The 18,673-nt window shown below is 44.1% G+C and overlaps 1 protein-coding gene across 2 annotated transcripts in view; it reads right to left on the reverse strand.

Moving 5' to 3' along the window:
• LGI2 (leucine rich repeat LGI family member 2) overlaps window positions 1–18,673 on the reverse strand; it is a 73,410-nt gene that overhangs the window by 26,879 nt on the left and 27,858 nt on the right. For both annotated transcript variants that reach the window (XM_068278211.1, XM_068278206.1), the window contains one exon: window positions 12,436–12,507. In XM_068278211.1, the coding sequence (XP_068134312.1) occupies window positions 12,436–12,467 (32 nt within the window). In that variant the 5' untranslated portion in view covers window positions 12,468–12,507. The remainder of the gene's footprint in view (window positions 1–12,435; window positions 12,508–18,673) is intronic.

Consider the following 18,673-nt stretch of genomic DNA (forward strand, 5'->3'; position numbering starts at 1 on the left):
CTCTGCTACTCTGGGCCTCTTACTACTTCCGGGTCGCAATGACCCGGAGTAGTACGCCTGCGCTGCCCGGCGGAGCGCATCCTAGATCGCGCTCCTGTTGCCGGGCACTCTCTGCGCATGAGCGTGACGTCACTCATGACGTCACGCACATGCGCAGAAAGTGCCCGGCAACGGGAGCGCGATCTAGGACGCGCCCCGCTGGGCAGCGCAGGCGTACTACTCCGGGTCATTGCGACCCGGAAGTAGTAAGAGGCCCAGAAAGGTTCGCCAGGCGAACGGTTCGGGCCATCACTATAGGCCCAGAAAGGTTCGCCAGGCGAACGGTTCGGGCCATCACTATTTGGCAGGCGGCGCCATTCTCACCTATGGCAGAACCGTGGCGATTTCCGCGATAGTGGAAACGGGCCCTTAGTAGGGAGGCTGGCTGGTATCTTACTATTTTGGCAGTTAAACTGCTGTTCAGGAAATGCTGTTGAAAACAAAGAAAAACCTGAGAATCCCCCATGAGGAGATGCACTGGTCCAAAACCTGTCGGGTTCTGTCAGGTTTTAACTGCTTACTTTTTCATGATAGTGGTCCTGTAAAGAGGAACTCCAGTGAAAATAATGTAATAAAAAAAGTGCTTCATTTTTACAATAATTATGTATAAATGATTTAGTCAGTGTTTGCCCATTGTAAAATCTTTTAAATTCGATTTACATTCTGACATTTATTACATGGTGACATTTTTACTGTTGGCAGGTGATGTAGCTGCTGCATGCTTTTTTGGCAGTTGCAAACAGCTGTAAACAGCTATTTCCCACAATGCAGCAAGGTTCCCAGACAGGAAACTGCCAGGAGTACCACAGTCCTCAGAGTTTCTTGTGGGAGAGGTTTCACCACAATATCAGTCATACAGCGCCCCCTGATGGTCTGTTTGTGAAAAGGAATAGATTTCTCATGTAAAAGGGGGGTATCAGCTACTGATTGGAATAAAGTTCAATTCTTGGTTGGAGTATTGGACACTTAAAGTGTACATGTGAGGCAGAAGGTTAGATACTTGCCTTAGTAGAGGTAAGCCGAATACTGAATACGCACTCGCGGCCGCGCTCCCATCTGTGCACTGTGCAGGCACAAGTACGGCCCGTGCCTGTGCAGGATTCGCTTGTGGACAGCTTTTTCCTCCGTACATCAGCTTTGTGCTACTGTGCTGGTGCGGGCAGTACTTGCTCTTGCACAGCGGCAAAGAAGAGGCGGTCATCCGGTGAGAAGACTGGATGTTCCAGAGTCTACACTCTACTGAGGTAAGTATCTAACTTGGATCTTATTTCACCCACAGGTTTGCTTTAATAAATTAATTATCTGCCGTTTCATGAATTCGCTTTGAAAGAGAAGTTGATTATTTATGATGTCTGCAGTTCCGTATCTGTCTGTGTGACATTTATACATCCAAAGTATGACAAAAATGAAAGGCTAATGATGCATTTACAAGAGAGCTGCCTCCAGTGTAACTAAAAAAAAAAAAAAAAAATGAATATGATACAATGAAAACGCCTACATTAGCCATTGCGTACACCACCCTGGCATTCTATTTAAATTGCCAGGGTGGTGGCGACAGGGTTTTTTTTCGCCATTTCGTCATCGTCACATGGTGCGCCCTTCTGATCGCTGTCGGCGATCACAAGTAGCGGGATTTCTTGTTAGGCTTACCCTGTCGCCATGGCGACGATCGGGATGACGTCATGGACGTCAGCCGACGTCCTGACGTCAGACGCCTCCGATCCAGCCCCTTGCGCTGCCTGAAAGTGATTGGTCCAGGCAGCGCAGGGCTCTGGCGGGGGGGGGGGCCCTCTTCCGCCGCTGCAAGCGGCGGATCGCAGCTGAGCGGCGGCGATCGAAGATCACACGCAGCTAGCAAAGTGCTAGCTGCGTGTGGCGCACTTCATTTGGTGCAAATCGGCCCAGCAGGGCCAGAGATATCAGCCTTGGCGGCTATGGACGAGCTGAGCTCGTCCATACCGCCAGGAAGGTTAAAATGAATGTAAAGTAAAAAGTATCTTATTTTTTTTTAATCTGGAAAATAACACATATCTCAAATGAAAATAGGATATTTGTTTAGAGCTTCACCTACTAATTTGAACAGCCATGCAGCTTACCTCTTCCTACAATCAGCACAAATAAAAATTCCATCATGTTTGGTTAGCGCTGTGTTTGTGCCTATTTGTGCCTCACACATACAGGTTAGTGCTGCATTCATTCTGAAAATAAATTTATAAAGGTCAGAATTTTACCCAGCAAAACATTGTTGTAGGGGGGACTGGGTGACGCTTATAAAACCTTTAATAACTCAAAAACTGTTAGAGATAGCAAATTGAATTTTGCAGCACAAACAGGCACAGATGCAGAACTACCCAACCGTACTCATGTCCATGACCGTTTTCATGTCCATGAGCTGTTGCAGGGGGGCGGACATCACCATCTAGAGTTAAATCTTTCTTTTCTCAGCACAAATGGGAACAAACATAACCAGGCTGCAAGTGGACAGTCTATTGATACATGTTCAGTGCAGCTTTCAGTGTTGCTTGCAAATTTTCGCTGAAGCAATTTTCACATGGAAAATGCTATTTTTGATTTTGAGAACATGTTTGCAAAAATATATTGTATTTTCGCAATATGGTCAATGGAATACATTTTTTCTGATGCGAAAAAAAAATCACTCCTTTTATTGTTAAAAATTACACCTTTTAACACAAAAAATTGCTAAAAACGTAAAAAATACCAAAGGTATTAAAATTATTTTCCTAATAGAGCGCATAATGTAAGAGATGGTTTGACAATTGTAATTTTTGGACTATAAGACTCACTTTTTGCCCCCCAAAAGTGGCAAAAAAAGTCACTGCGCCTTATAATTCAAATGCAGGGAGTCCCTAACTTGTGAACGCCTGCCAATACGAACCTCCAACCTGCCGCAATGTCAGGGACTCCCTGTACTGTGCCCATGCACAGGAGGACACACGGGGACAAACAGAGGACACGGGGACACAAAGGAGCATAGAGGAGGACACAGGGGGACACAAAGGGGCATAGAGGAGGACACAAAAGGGCATAGAGGAGGCCAGAGGCGAACACATGGGGAGACAGAAGGACACGAGTGGGACAGAGGAGGACACAGTGAGACACAAGAGATACAAGGGGGGCATGAGGTACAAAGGGGGAATAATCCATGCATGCACCAGGTTTAGTATATATATTTTTCCCTTGGTTTTTGTCCTCTAAACCTAGGTGCGTCTTATGGTCAGGTGTGTCTTATAGTCTGACAAATACCGTAATTTTTTCTAGTGAAAGTATGATCCTCACCTGTTATTTTGAATATCTCTGATAACAGTAACATAATGAATAACATTTTTTTTTTTTTTTTTACAAAATTCATTTATAAATTATTTTTGTTTGCCCATTGCAAAATGTTTCCTCTTCCTGATTTACATTCCCGAAATGTATAACAGATGGTGGCATCTTTAGTCCTGCTAGGTGATCTGTGCAGAAAGTTTGCTTACTGAGAGTTCTATGCACAGAAGGGAGATACTGCTCCCTTGGCAGTTGCAAATAGCCGTTATTTCCCATAATGCAATGAGGTTCACAGCCAGCAAACTGTCAGGGCCATGGCCCTGACATCACATTGTGGGAGGGATTACACCACAATATCAGCCATACAGATGATCCTGATGATCTTTTCGAGAAAAGGGGTATTGGCTAAATATTGAGATGAAGTTTAAACCTGACTTAAAATTCCTCTTTAATGTACACTTAAATTGAGAGGGATATAGAGGCAGACATATTTATTTCCTTTTAAGTAATGCATACTGCCTGGCTGTCCTGCTGATCGTCTGCCACTAATACTTTCAGCTATAGACCCTTAAACATGCAGAACAGATGCTCAATGCTCTGATTAAAGTATTGTATGGCATTTTTAAAAGGAAATATGGAAGCCTCCATATATAGCCATCACTTCAGGTTCCCTTTAAGTCACATGGCTGCTGTGCACATTTACCATTCCTTCATAATGGGAATATAAATATTAGACAGTGGGACAATTTGATATAGTTTTACTACTAAAAATGCATGTAATTATCTATTGAGTTTATTTTCAGTCCAGGTTTTCTTTAAATCTCAATACTTTTTATGTTGGATTGACTATGACATGCTGAAGTCCCTCGAGCCCAACTGAAGTAGCCCTGAGGTACACATTCCATGTGTTCAGAGCCTAGGCCCGCTCTGTCCCTGTACTCACAACACACCTTTACAGACAATCCTATCAATGGAGGCTCCCAGATTCATCTGTTAACACCTGTGTCTCCGTCCCTATTGTCTCCACCCCACTACCCTCTAGATCAGAGATGGCTAACCTTGGCACTCCAGCTGTGGTGGAACTACCGTACTAGTCCCATGAGGCATTGCAATACTCTGACAGCTCTAAGCATAACTCAGGGAGGCAAAGGCATGATGGGATTTGTAGTTTTGTCACAGCTGGAGTGTCAAGGATAGCCATCACTGCTCTAGATTTTAAGCTCAAAAGCAGTGGTGTAGCTAGAGGTTATGGGGCCCACCGCATAACTTTCATGGCGTCATCAGATTTATGGATATGTGGCCAATTTTCATTCTTATATACACTGCATGTAGTCCATGGACACTGAGACACAGTCAGAGACTCAGGGGGTGGAGAAACACAAGACAGTTAATAATAAATATGTCAAGTGCCACCTGGGTCCCCTGTGCTTCAGGGCCCCATAGCAGCTGCAATCGCTACTGCGAGTCCCTGCTTAGTGCTCACAAGGGCAGGGACCTATTCCTATTGTTTCTTTTTTTTTTGCTGTAATTCATCGTATGAACATGTTCCAATATCAGTAATATCTCAAACCACACATTAACCTCCTTGCTGGTTATCCCGCCGTGGAGGATTTCTCAGGCCCTGGTGGGCCAATTTACATAATTTTTTTTTTTGTTGCACGCAGCTAGCACTTTGCTAGCTGTGTGTATCACGCGATCGCCGCCGCTCGCCGCCGATTTGCTGCTACCCACTGCGTTAGAGGGCCCCCGCCGAGACTCCATGCGCAGCCTGGCCAATCAGTGCCAGGCAGCGCTGAGGGGTGGATCGGGACTCCCGCTGACGTCACGACATCGGTGACGTCATTGCGATCGTCGCCATGACGACGGGGGAAGCCCTAAAGGAAATCCCGTTCAGAACGGGATTTCCTTATGGGCATACGCACCGGCGGTGATCGGAGGGGTGGGAGGGACGCCGCAGGGAGGGGGGCATCATGTAGCTAGCACTAGGCTAGCTGCATGATAGAAAAAAAATATGCAAAAAAAACCTTTCCAGAACGGCAGGGAGGTTAACTACGTTTGTATCCCTTGACCATGGTGTCATGTTTGGATATTTGTTATTAGGACTGTAATGTTGTATTGTTCTTGTTGTGGCGTTGTTCGCTGCCTTTTGAATGAAAAAATCAATTAAAATATTCTTTCAAAAAAACAAAAACAAACCTATGTATGTATTTGTACTTGTATTGCTGGATGTCTTTAACATACAGTGACTTCTCATTAATATATTTTCCCCAATATTTGTTTCTCACTATTTACAGCGCAACTGAAGATGTTGGCGCTATATGAATAAATAGTAAAGGATATAGATTGTAATTCTACAGATTGAAACATAATTTGTACTAAATTGCGCATAAATGTATGAGCCACCATGTGAGTTTCATACTAAAAGTGATTTCCCTTTGAAGATCAATAGGGCAATAGGAACTAGACACACAGAAATGAATGAGACCTCTGCCTGAAATATGTTTTTATGCAGAAATATAAACAGACCGAAGTGTGTTGCCATTTCGCCAGTGTTTTATTCAGATGCTGAGAACATCAGCAATAAATAAATACACATTACTTTTACACTTTAAAACTAGCAAGCTATGCCTGGGCCTGTATCTGTGTAATTACCTGCTATGCTGGCTTCATGATGAATGCTAAGAGCGCTCTCATATATTTGCCAAACGCTGAATTGTTTTCTGAGATTAATGAGATTGGGCCGGGATAGGATAGAGCAGTTTTCTTTTTATACTGTTATGGGCTGTATTAAATGTTAACTGCAGATTTGTGAAAATGCCACCATTGGAAAAAAACTTCTCTTTGTGTAGTAAGTATGTACGGAATATGATTAGGACTGTGGAGATGGAGTATGATAAAGGCTGGAAGGTTAACATGCAAATGCCAGTCACAACAGTCAGCTTCTACAGTATAGGATTTATGGTTACTATTTACACTCAGTAATAAATGAGGTTAGAAAAGGAACCAGCTGGACAGTTCCCTTATAAATTATATGTGACATTTCAAGCACGTTGCACTTTCTTACTGTAACATAATGGCCATTAACAGTTTCTTTCTTTTTTTCTACAGATATCTAGGCCCTGGTGTAAGCAAAATTTAAAAACCAATCAGAATTCTGCTCTTTTTTTTTTAACCTGGGTAAACAGTGCACAATTCTTTCCTTTATCTGGTTAGTCTGTCCTCCCTGTCAGTCCAGCCCACAACCTGAGATCCTTGTCCCTGTCCTGCTAGCAAGCCTGTCAGTCTACCTCACAGCCTGTGGTCCTTGTCCCTGTCCTGCTAGCAAGCCTGTCAGTCTACCTCACAGCCTGTGGTACTTGTCTCTGTCCTGCCAGCAAGCCTGTCAGTCTACCTCACAACCCGTGATCCTTGTCCCTGTCCTGCCAGCAAGCCTGTCAGTCTACCTCACACCCCGTGATCCTTGTCCCTGTCCTGCCAGCCTTTCAGTCCATCCCACAACCTGAGATCCTTGTGCCTGTCCTGTCAGCAAGCCTGTCAGTCTACCTCACAGCCTGTCATCCTTGTTCCTGTCCTGCCAGCCTGTCAGTCCAGTCTACAACCTGTTATCCTTGTCCCTGTCCTGGCAGTCTGTCAGTCTACCTCAAACCTGTCGCCCTTGTTCCTGTCCTGCCAGCTTGTCAGTCCAGTCTACAACCTGTTATCCTTGTGCCTGTCCTGTTAACAAGCCTGTCAGTCTACCTCACCGCCTGTCATCCTTGTTCCTGTCCTGCCAGCCTGTCAGTCTACTTCACAACCTGTCATCCTAGTTCCTGTTCTGCCCTAAACCTTTCATCCTTATGCCTGTCTTGACAGCCCATCCCAGATCCCACAACCTGTCATTATTGTCCCTGTCCTGCCAGTCCATCCCACAACATGTCATGCTTGTCCCTGTCCTGCCAGCCTGTCAGTCCATCCCACAACCTGTCATCCTAGTCCTTGTCCTGCTAGCCTGACAGCCCAGTTCACAAGAGCAAGAAGGAGCCAAAAAGACACCACACTAACAAGTTATGCTAAATAAAAATTGTGCCTTCTTAAAACAGGAGACATTTGCTAATATTTAGCTTCACATGAGGAAAAAGGTCCTCCCATAATGCATCACTTTAACTGAAAAGCCAGGCACATCCAGAGCTGCTGCTGTATAGCATTTTTACTTATAACCATGACAGCAGAACGCTGTTTGGTAAATGGTGCACCCAACGTTATCTTTGTACACACTCTGAGCAGTGCATTTGCAGAACATGCAGTTACCACTTTTTTATTCAGGTTCTCTGTCAGGCCAGCTACCTTAAAGGCTTGTTCACACTATGACCGCTTTGAGATTATTTTAAGCGATGGCATTTTTTAAAAGCAATTGTGCAATGAAAGCCAATGTGAGTATTCTCACATGAGCGATGAGCTTTCTTTCCAATCATAAACACGGCTCCTGCACCATTTTCAGAGCGTTTGCGCTTCAATGGAAGGTTGAAGAAAATCGCTAAGTGCTTTGAAAAGCACTTGTATAAACAATTTTGTGAGCACATTTCAATACAATATACATTGAATAGATTCAGTTCCAGGTCAAAAAGTTCACTTCCTGAAAAACCTAGGAGAAAAAGTGAACTGGATTGGGCCCATAGTATCCAAAATCTATATTTATTTTCTATTCATTTCTAAAATTTAGGGCTGTATGTAATAAACTTTTTCTCCAGAGTTTTCTCCTAGGAGATATTTCTTCATATTCTCTTTAACCAGTAGCCGACCGCGTCACGGCGGCAGCCCCAGGACCGCCTAACGCCGATCGGCGTAAAGTCCTGGGGCTCTGGTTTGCAGGAGATCGCGCGCAGGATGTGCGCGCATCTCCTGCTTGGTGGGCGGAGCTGAGCTCCGCCTTCAGTCTCCGAGCGGCAATAGCCGTCTAAGTACTGGTACAGCGATGCGATCTACAGCAGCGCTGTACTGGGGACAATCGTGTGACGCGGCTGTCCCCTCCTTAGGCACAGGGGGGATCGGCTGTCATAGGCTGAAGCCTATGACAGCTGATCACATGGATTGGCTGGTGGGGGCAGGGAGGGAGGGGGGAGTATATCAAATATTAAAAAAAAAAACATTTTTTATTAAAAATAAACACACAAACAAACATACACAAACAAACATCTCGGGGACGATCAGACCCCACCAGCAGAGAGCTCTGTTGGTGGGGAGAAAAGGGGGGAGGGGAGAATCACTAGTGTGCTGTGTCGTGTGGCCCTGCAGCTTGGCCTTAAAGCTGCAGTGGCCAATTTCTCAAAAAATGTCCTGGTCACTAGGGGGATTTAACACCATGGTCCTCAAGAGGTTAAAGCTTTTCAACACTCAAATCAAAAAAGTACCAAAAAATCAAAGATAAAAAAATTGTCTCCAGGGTAAAAACTGCTGTGAAAATAACATTAATTGCATAAAGGCCAAGGTGTGAAAATAACCTAGCCCTATGGGCTTGATTCACTAACAGCAGCTACAGCAGGGCAGCTTAAAGTGAACCTTAAGTCAACCAAAAAAATGAGTTTTACTCACCTGGGGCTTCCAATAGCCCCCTGCAGCTGTCCGGTGCCCTCGCCGTGTCCCTTCGATCCTCCTGTCCCCGCCAGCAGCCACTTCCGGTTTCGCCGTCAGGAGCCGACAGGACCCTCTATGCTGCTATAGCAAGCATATAGCAGCATAGAGGTCACTATTGTGGCTGGGAACGCGAAGAATCACTCGCGTTCCCAGCCTGTCGGGTCCTGACGGCGAAAGCCGGAAGTGGCTGCCGGCGGGGACAGGAGGATTGGAGGGACACGGCGAGGGCACCGGACAGCTGCAGGGGGCTATTGGAAGCCCCAGGTGAGTAAAACTCTTTTTTTTGGTTGACTTTAGGATCACTTTAATGAGAGGAGAAAGTGCTATAATGCCCTGCGCACGCTATGTAGTCATAGCGTGCGCAGTGAAATTACTCTGTGCTCAGATATTGTAAAGGGCGCTTTGTTACGCTTAACGAGCACTCCACTGAACCCACCCAGAGCCCAGTGGGTCTCGTAGCTTCAGAGTACAAGATTCCTGCACTTTGATTGGCCCTATAGGCTGCCTGCCACTTTGGCCCTGTAGGCTGCCTGTCAAGTGCACAGCAATAGCATGCGCAGGGCATTAAAACACTCTCTCCTCTCAGCAGCGCAACTTAGTGAATCAGGCCCCTATGTGTTCTAAGTCAGATGCAGGGAATAGTTATAATCACTGCTACAATGAAAAAGTATATTCAAACATTTAATAATGTTTTTGTTTTGTTTTTTCTAAATGATGGATAAAAGGTTTTCAGGGTTCCTAGCTAAGAAGCACTCAGTTTATTAAAAAAAAAAAACCCTCACAAATAAAAAAATCCTGTATGCTGTTCCACAACAGGTATACATTTGAAAAAGCCACAGGTTGATAACGTTAGTAGAATATCAGTAATGTTACCGATATGCTACAACATTGATGTAGTAAAATATCAGTAATAATTACTGAAATTTCACTATGACCTAATCTCTCCCTACTCTCACACAGAACCCTCCCCTGGTGGTGCTTAACCCTAACACCCCCCGCCCTGGTGGTGCATATCCCTAAGCTCCCTCCATGGTGGTGCCTAACCCTAACACCCCCCTGGTGGTGCTTAACCGTAAGACCCCCCCCCCCCCCCCCGGTGCTGCCTAACACTAAGACCCACCTGGTGGTGCCTAACTTTAAGACCCCTCCTGGTGGTGCCTAACCCTAAGAACCCCCCCCCCCCCCCAGTGGTGCCTAAACCTAAGACCCACCTGGTGGTGCTTAACCCTAAGACCCCCCCCCCCCAGTAGTGCCTAACCCCTAACACCCCCCAACTAACCTTAACCCCCCACCTAATCCCAACATCTTGTTTAAAAGATCACCCAAATTGTGGCTACAAATTGCCCCGACTTGTAGTGGCTACACATAAAAAATAGCAGCTACAAATACCGGCTACAATCTGTTGCCGCTATTATAGCAGTTGCCGGTTTAATACTGTTTGCACCAAGATTTGTGTACAGCCACTAAAATCAATAGGGAAGATAGGCGCGCCCGTTTAAACTTGCGGTGTTTTCAAATGGGCCTCACAACACACCTGACCGACTGATAAGCTCTAGTCAGCTGCGGTTTATCATGGCTGGTTTGCTTTACGTGACCATGAACAGCAGACAGCTGACTAAAGTTCTGCTCAGATGGTTTGGGCCAGGTGTCTCTGCTCAATAAAACAAAGCTGCCGTTTGGCAAATAAAATTCACACTGGTGAAAGGGTCCATTAGACCTCATAGTCAGCAATTAAAGTAATCAAACGTTTTACTATTAGAAGACTTTTCGTACTATTTCTGCACAACATTTCCAAACTTTGTGAAATAGAAGGGATGGCTGCAAAATTTCACAACCTTCACTACGTGAATCATCTTGGTCATGTTTTCCTGTAAGCGACAAAGTCAATTTGGCAGGGGTTCTTCTGCTGTTAAAAAGAAAAAAAAACATAGCCTCCTAAGCTGTAGCTTTGGATCCATTTCTCTCCTCTACTTTGTTCTGGCTCTGCAGGCAGCCCTAATGGAGTGATAGATTAATGGCTAGAGATATAACAACCCAATATCTCCTGCAGAGCCAGGAGAGGACTGGGCTGTGTTCATAGCTAACACTGAAATAGAGCTAACTACACTCAGCAACTCAATTCACTAAGGTTAACTCCTGTCTTTAATAACTCTTCAGAGCTGTTTTACAGTTATCACAATTATATCACCATGGTGATAACTGTAAAACAGCTCAGAAGAGTTATTAAAGACAGGAGTTAACCTTAGTGAATTGAGGCCCTGAAACAGCAGGTACATAAGTCACTTTACTACACTTTTACATAAAAATGTTAGTAACGGAACTACTGGGGGAGCAGCCCCTACAGCTGCAGGGGGTCCAACGTCTTACTGTTACTAAGATACATGGTCCTCCTTTTAGATCAGGTGTTCTGGTCACACATGTTATCGTATGGGTGCGGTAGTCATGAAGGCCACACTTGTCATGTGACACCAGACAGATGAGCACCTTGACTGTGGTATTCATCAAAGGGGAGTAATAACAGGGCGCTCTACAGATACAGAAGAATCATAAAACAATGTCCCTTAATACATAAACATTCACAAAGTCCATATAAAATTCCTCCCAGAGTCCTTGGGTGTAAGGAACTTCTCCCAATCTTCCTGTGGTAAATGGTTACACTATACGCTCACCAGATGTTTGGGCTGCCCTTCTCAGGATCAGCAAACAGTGCTTCTGGCCTAGCCAGTATACAGGCTCTTTTCAATGTGGTCTTTTCTCCTCTCGAGTACTCCAAACATAGAAAACAGAAAGGCACTGCACTGGTGTGATACTGCATGTCTGGGGCATAAATAACTTCTCCAGTACTCCCAGTTGTTACACTGTCACCCAGTGCAACTTCACCATATACTCAAAGCCTCTCACCTCAGGTCATGGCTGACCCAGCACAGACCAGCAAGTAACGCTCTGCAGACACCATCAGCGTGTTCCTCCAACACCGAAATTCCTAAGACTCAAACATGGCCAACATAGTGTAAAACCGTTTTTTATTTAAATAATTTAAACACACGCGATACTGTCGCCTGAAAGTCCCCCCGACCAGTCGTTGGCGGCCGTAGTGCGTGTTTACGCACCTTTAGACCATAGTTGAAATTTGAGTGTAATCTGACTTTAAACAAACTGCTATCAGACTGGTTGCTATGGGTTACTGAACATTGTCTATCATGATGTTTCTTTGTTGAATAAACTTGTAGATGGTGTGCATGTGAGAATAGGTTAACTGTAGTTTTGCACATATTCCTGGTCGCATATATTATACACTAGTAAATATTACTGGAACAGAAAACTACTGCTGCAAGTTACAGTGATGCCACAGTGACTGCCTGTTTAGAGAGAACATTATGAAGCAGCTAACATGCTTCCTCAGACACTACTTGCAGTGATGTGTTTGGAATGGCAATGATGCCCAGTGCCAGCTGCAATGAAAGGAGCTTTAGTTAGTGTATTGTGGAGTGTAGTACTCACAGCAGCTGCAGGGAGGGCAGATGGGAAAACATTCGATCCTTGATCTCAGAAAATGTCCCATTCACCAGACTCCTACAAAAGTATAGACAAACAAAAGTCACATTCTGTAATGCATCGCAGGGTCGGGGGAAAAACAGTATGAATATTTTCACATGCTGGAAATCAAGAACTTCTCTATTCTGCTGTTCACCAAACAGAAACTATAAATAAAATCACACTGTGTCAGATTTAACGGGGATTTCTATATGTCATTATCACCAAATAGCATTATTATATTGAGCACAAAAGTGGACGTTTCTTTCTGTGAATAACTAAACCTCTCTCTTTCTACATGCTTAAGCACAAGAGGAAGTGACATGAAGAACATGGGATGGAACCATGGTCAGAAGCCTAATGACAGGGCTTACACAGCCAACATTATCCTTTTTTTCTCCCAAGGTGTATCCATCACCCAATCCTTTTTCATTACATTATCCTGTTGGTCAGTGAAAAATTACTAAAAAACGACCAAGGTCAGCAAGATTTGGTTTGCTTACTTTCTTGATTGGAAAGAATTATTGAAAAATGGGTTTGACTCTTTCTCTACTGCTTGTTCAGGGTTAATTATGTACTCTCAGAAGTATCCTGCTGTTCAGGTGCTGAAAATATCTACAAAAAAGAGAATGGAAGACAGACTGCTGCTGACTAATTTTTGTAATGTAAACAGTAGTCGTTGTACACTGAATTATTAATCAGAAAAAATAAACAATGCTACTGTAGATAAAAACCCACACATTTTATTTGCCCATTTGTCCTAGCTATCACAACATCTAAATTATGTTCCTAGTACGATGTATGAGGACAATATATTATTTCAAAATCAGGTTTTGTTTCTTTTCTGTGTTGTGGTTTTTGTTTTCTTATTGCACGGTATCGATAATCACAAGCCCTTATTTGCAAAAATAACATTAACATGACCTCATGACATACATATTGAAAATTTAGAGTTCCTGAGCTAACAAATTATGTATTCTCTTTTCACATTCCCTCACTTTAGTTCTTTTTAACAAGTGTTCTGTTTTGGTACAGAGTATATGAAAATAACAATGTTGTTGCTTTTGATTCAGTTTGTCACTAAAAAAAATCACAAGACATAGACCTCAATTCTAAAACACCTTAATATTTATTCTACATACAGTGTTCCCCAACCCTGTCCTCAAGGCCCACCAACAGTGCATGTTTTGTGGAAATCCACAGAGGTAGTTAATCAGCTCTGCTGAGACACTAATTACCCCACCTGTGCATGTTTGTGGTTTACTGCAAAACATGTACTGTTGGTGGGCCTTGAGGACAGAGTTGGGGAACTCTGTTCTACAACTTATCACGGTTAAAATGATATCTCATTAACCCTAAAGTGTGCATGTGGATTTTTACAAACCGATTTTTTTTTTTTTTGTTTTTTTGCACAAAGTATTTTAGAGCCATTCTTTGTTTTCATAGCCCACCAGTCAGGACATCAGCTATCTATAAAGGCCCATACACATGTCGGATTTCCGCGAACGACGGGTCGTTTGAACGTCCCGTCGTTCGCCCGCTAAATCGGGCGTGTGTACAGACTATCGGTCGTTTGATAAGAGTGAGTTTGAGCGATCCGCCGGGCCTTTTTTTAACAGCCAGATCTATTCAATACTGGGTGTTTTGTAAGCTACTGACTCGTAGTTTTGCTGAAACTTTCCCAAGTTTGATCATAATTTTGAAAATTATTTTTTTTAAAATGGATTGAGTTTGTCCCTACCTATTTTTTATGTGACAGTTCTAAGCTGTAAAACACATAAACAATTCATTTGGATTAAAATAAGGTCACATATACCACATTTAAGGTCACATATACCTCATAACAAACTATATGTACAGCAATCCATTATTCTCAAGGTGCGCCTATGGATTTTTTGCAGGCCATTTTTTGCACTAATTATTACAGCGCCATTCTTTGTTTGCACAACCCCAGAAGAGCCAGGACATCAGAAAAAGTTACCCGGGGCTTCTAATGGTCTCCCGCAGACATCCTGTGCCCGTGCAGCCACTCACTGATGCTCCGGTTCACTTCTGGAATTTCAGACTTTAAAGTCTGAAAACCACTGCACCTGTGTTGCCGTGTCCTCGCTCCCACTGATGTCACCAGGAGTGTACTGCGCAGGCCCAGACCATACTGGGCCTGCGCAGTACGCTCCTGGTGACATCAGGATGTCTGCGGGGGACCATTAGAAGCCCCGGGTAAGTTTAACTCATTTCCCCCCCAACCCCCCCCCCCCCCCCCCTACAGTATTCCTTTAAGTTTGACCATACAGCAAAGTCCCTGTTAATCGTCATGCCTGAGGGGGATAATGGGGACACAATGTTTGGGGGATTTTAGGGCATAAACTACTTACCGTCTTTTAGGCGGACTGCATGGGGAGAGGTTTGTGATATTTTAGCCAGTTGCTCATGCGACCAGCAAGCACACATACCTGGCATCAGGATATCCTGAAGCCAGGAGCTATGACTAAGGACCCGGTAAGGTCAGAAACTCGTCAGCTTGCATGCTGTCATGCTTTAGCGCAAATTTGTGACAGATGATTTAATAATAACGTGGATTTTATTGGACGGAAAGAGTGCAGCGTTTTCCCTTTTTTGCCACCAGGATATCCTTTCCTGTGCTAGATATTAGGGACTTTGCTATATTTTGAAAATTATGATAGGCAGAGTTTGTCCCTACTTATTTTTGTGTGTACGCATCAAAACGCAGAAAAAAGTATTCTACAACTTTCATTTTGATGAAAATAAAGGACACAAATACGTCATTTAATAACTGTATGCACAGTAATCCACTATTCTTGAGGTGCTTTTTGCACTTATTGGTACAACACCATTCTTTGCATAGCCGTTCCAGCCCCGGGATCAGCTGAACATATTCAACAAGAGCTTGTCGAATATGTTCTTGTGGCCATGCTCTTGTCTGTGTACGATTGTGGCTCCAGCACTTGAGTGTAGACATCATGTAGCGCTGTCTATGGACTGTCTGATGTCCTTGCAGATCGCACTAGCATTGCGTTGCTAAAAACAGTGACAAAACACATAATTGTGGACAGGCCCTTAAGCAGAACACAGGGCATAAAAAAGTGGTGAAGTCTTCAGTGAGTATAACTTGTCATCCCCTAACCCATCTCCACTCCAGTGACCCACCATCACACATCGCTGGGCGGAGTTGTTCTCATATAAATGATGTACTTTGATTACGTCATTTCTTTTTTTAACTGATAAAAGCATCAGTTAAAGGGGACCTGAACTAAGAACTTCTGCACTAAAAGATAAGCAACAGCATAATAACCTTCAAAGAAAAACATTTCTTTGTTACAGCTGATACAAATCCTGCAATAAATATGCAGTGTGTCTACTTCTTGCTTTCGTGGAAGCAGACATAGGGTTAACATCCCTTATGTACAGATTAGCTGCCATGCCTTGGCAAAAGAGAGATTCCTGAGCTGACACAGCCGAAAGATCAAATTACAGTGGTGATTAGTCACAGATGAGTGCTCATCCTTAGAGGGGATTTGTCACCCACAAAAAAGCACTTTGACATGCAGGAAATCAATAACTAGATAGAGTAACTTCTTTCCGCTGACTGTCATTGCCTGGTTTAATGTTACAGTGCAAAACAAATTAAAATAATCATACAGAATGCAGCCATTCTAAATAATATTGTGCAGTGTCTAGGCACAGAGCGGTAAGCAGTAATCTTCCACAGATATTTATGTAACTAGCAATGTAAGAAAAGTGATCTCTGCTTCTTATTACACTTCCATGTACCCTAATTTTGCCTCACATGACATTCAGTAAATGATTCTTATTATTTGCACAGCATGGAAAAGGAGGCAGTGCCTCTTTTGGGTTACCATTGCTGTATTCGTTCCCTTTTGGGAGGTTTGTCATTAGTTAACATCCAGACAGGAAGTGAGGTAAATCTCCTCAACAGGTAGACATAGCAGTGGTGTAGCAATATGCATAGGCTGAGAACTGGGAAGCCTATAGGTGGCCATACAGTTAGGGCCCATTCACACTACAGCGTTTTGCTGGCGATTTCTGCAAAATGCTCAAGCGCTAGCGCTTTTTAAAGCGCTAGTGCAATAGTACCCTATGGGCCTGTTTTCACTTGGGCGATTTGCGTTAATCGCCGGTGATTAACGCAAATCGTCAAACGCAAACGTGTAGCCTGCACCATTATCAGGCGATTTCCCGGTGATCGCGTTTCAGTGCTGTAGAAGCACTAAATGCGATCGCAAAAAATCGCCAAGTTCAACACAAAAAATCGCCTGAGCAAAACGCTAGCAAAAGAGCTAGCGTTTTGCGTTTTACAAGTGTGAATGGGCCCTTATAGATTTGCAGCAGACTCGACCATCAGATAGATTTCTGAAAAATGCCTGTCAAGTCAAATCTGACAGGAATCTATCTGATGTGTGCCACACACTAGGAACAGATTTCCAATAGATTTCAGAGTGAAATCTATTGGAAATTGATCTAAGTGCATTATTGGACCATTAGACCCAATGCAACTCTATGGGCCATCAATCTGCTGGCTTGGGACCCAGCCCCCCGGTTGTATGGGGGCATTGGGAAGCCTCCCCGTGGTGCTCCTGGATAGTGCTTATGTAGCATGAACTAATTCCCGCAGGGCAACCGCTTTGCAGTATTGGTTTTTGACCCTGCATAACTTGCCATGCAAAAGCAAATGCATATTTGCATGAGCAATGTCTCGTGATTAGCCAATAGGCCAAATTTGCAAAGTCAGAATTATCAGGTTCCACTTGGTTGATGCACACATTTTCTCTCTGTTGTAATTAGCAAAGCAAAACACTCCGCTGGCCAGCTTAGATTTTTAGTTTTGGAGGTTGTGGAAAGGTCTAGACGAGGAGGTGATCAACAGGCTTACCTTCTAAAGAGAGAAAGGTTTTGGATAAGGTACCTGAACACACTGACCCGCCATGGCATGAACATCGAATATTGTCCTTAAAGAGAACCCGAGGCGGGGTTTTTACGTCGCAATCCGCATACAGAGGCTGGGTCTGTCTATAGAGCCCAGCCTCTGTTGCTAGTTAGTTTCCTCCAAAGACCCCCCTGCGCGCTGTCAGACCCCATAAAACACGGAGCGTGTCGCAGCCGGCTGTGTTTATCTCACTAATGTCAGTCTCGCCGCTCCCCCGCCTCCTGAATCGCTCCGGTCCCCGGCCACATCCCTTCCCTCCCCGCTGATTGGAGGGAAGGGACGCGGGCGGGAACCGGAGCGATTCAGGAGGCGGGGGAGCAGCTGAGACTGACATTCATGAGGTAAACACAGCCGCATAGCACGGCTGTGATTTATGGGGTCTGACAGCGCGCAGGGGGGTCTTTGGAGGAAACTAACTAGCAACAGAGGCTGGGCTCTATAGGCAGACCCAGCCTCTGTATAAGGAGTGCGATGTAAGAACCCCGCCTCGGGTTCTCTTTAAATATTTATTTGTAATATTTATTTTGTGTTAATATTTATTTTGTGTTATTTACTGTAAAATCAGTGCTTTAATCATTGTTTCTCCTTTTCTCCATTCTCTTTTAGTCTCCTTTGATCTCACTGGTGTGGAACATTTTCTACCTCTTAACACACTTTTTTGGGGGTACAGGGTCTGGGCAACTCATATGGCTCTTTATTCTATTTCCCAGCTTTCTAATTTTCAGCTCTTTATCTCTAGATGTGTCCATTTTGCCGTGTGGATTGCGGAAATATGGGCGCTTATACTGACTTTATCTATAGCTAGATGTACATATATGTATACACTATTATTGGTCGTTTGGCTGTTTTTCCGTATTACACGCATAGGAAGTGAAGCGTATGTTTATATGCGTTCCAGTCTGGTTCTGTTGGTTGTTTGCGGGTCACACGCAGAGGTAGCGACGCGTATGTTGATGCGCCTTAGTGGTCACTCGTGGCTGTTTCTCCACCTTTGCCACGGAGGAAGGGACGCGTATATCTATGTGTTCTAGTTTGGTTCTGTTGAGTGGCTGTTCTTCCGCATTGGATGCGGAGGAAGTGACGCCTATGCACTCCAGGATTTTTTTTGGCAAGAAGTATGCTTATGGTTGTTGCATCCATTGTACATAATTTCCTTTACCTGGTTTTACTATTTGTCATTGGTTCAACACAGAATTAAGATTGCGAACAGGTTTGGATTGCTTTGAGCATGCCCGCAGT

This window comes from Hyperolius riggenbachi, chromosome 1 (genome assembly GCF_040937935.1).
Source record: "Hyperolius riggenbachi isolate aHypRig1 chromosome 1, aHypRig1.pri, whole genome shotgun sequence".
NCBI lineage: Eukaryota > Metazoa > Chordata > Amphibia > Anura > Hyperoliidae > Hyperolius > Hyperolius riggenbachi.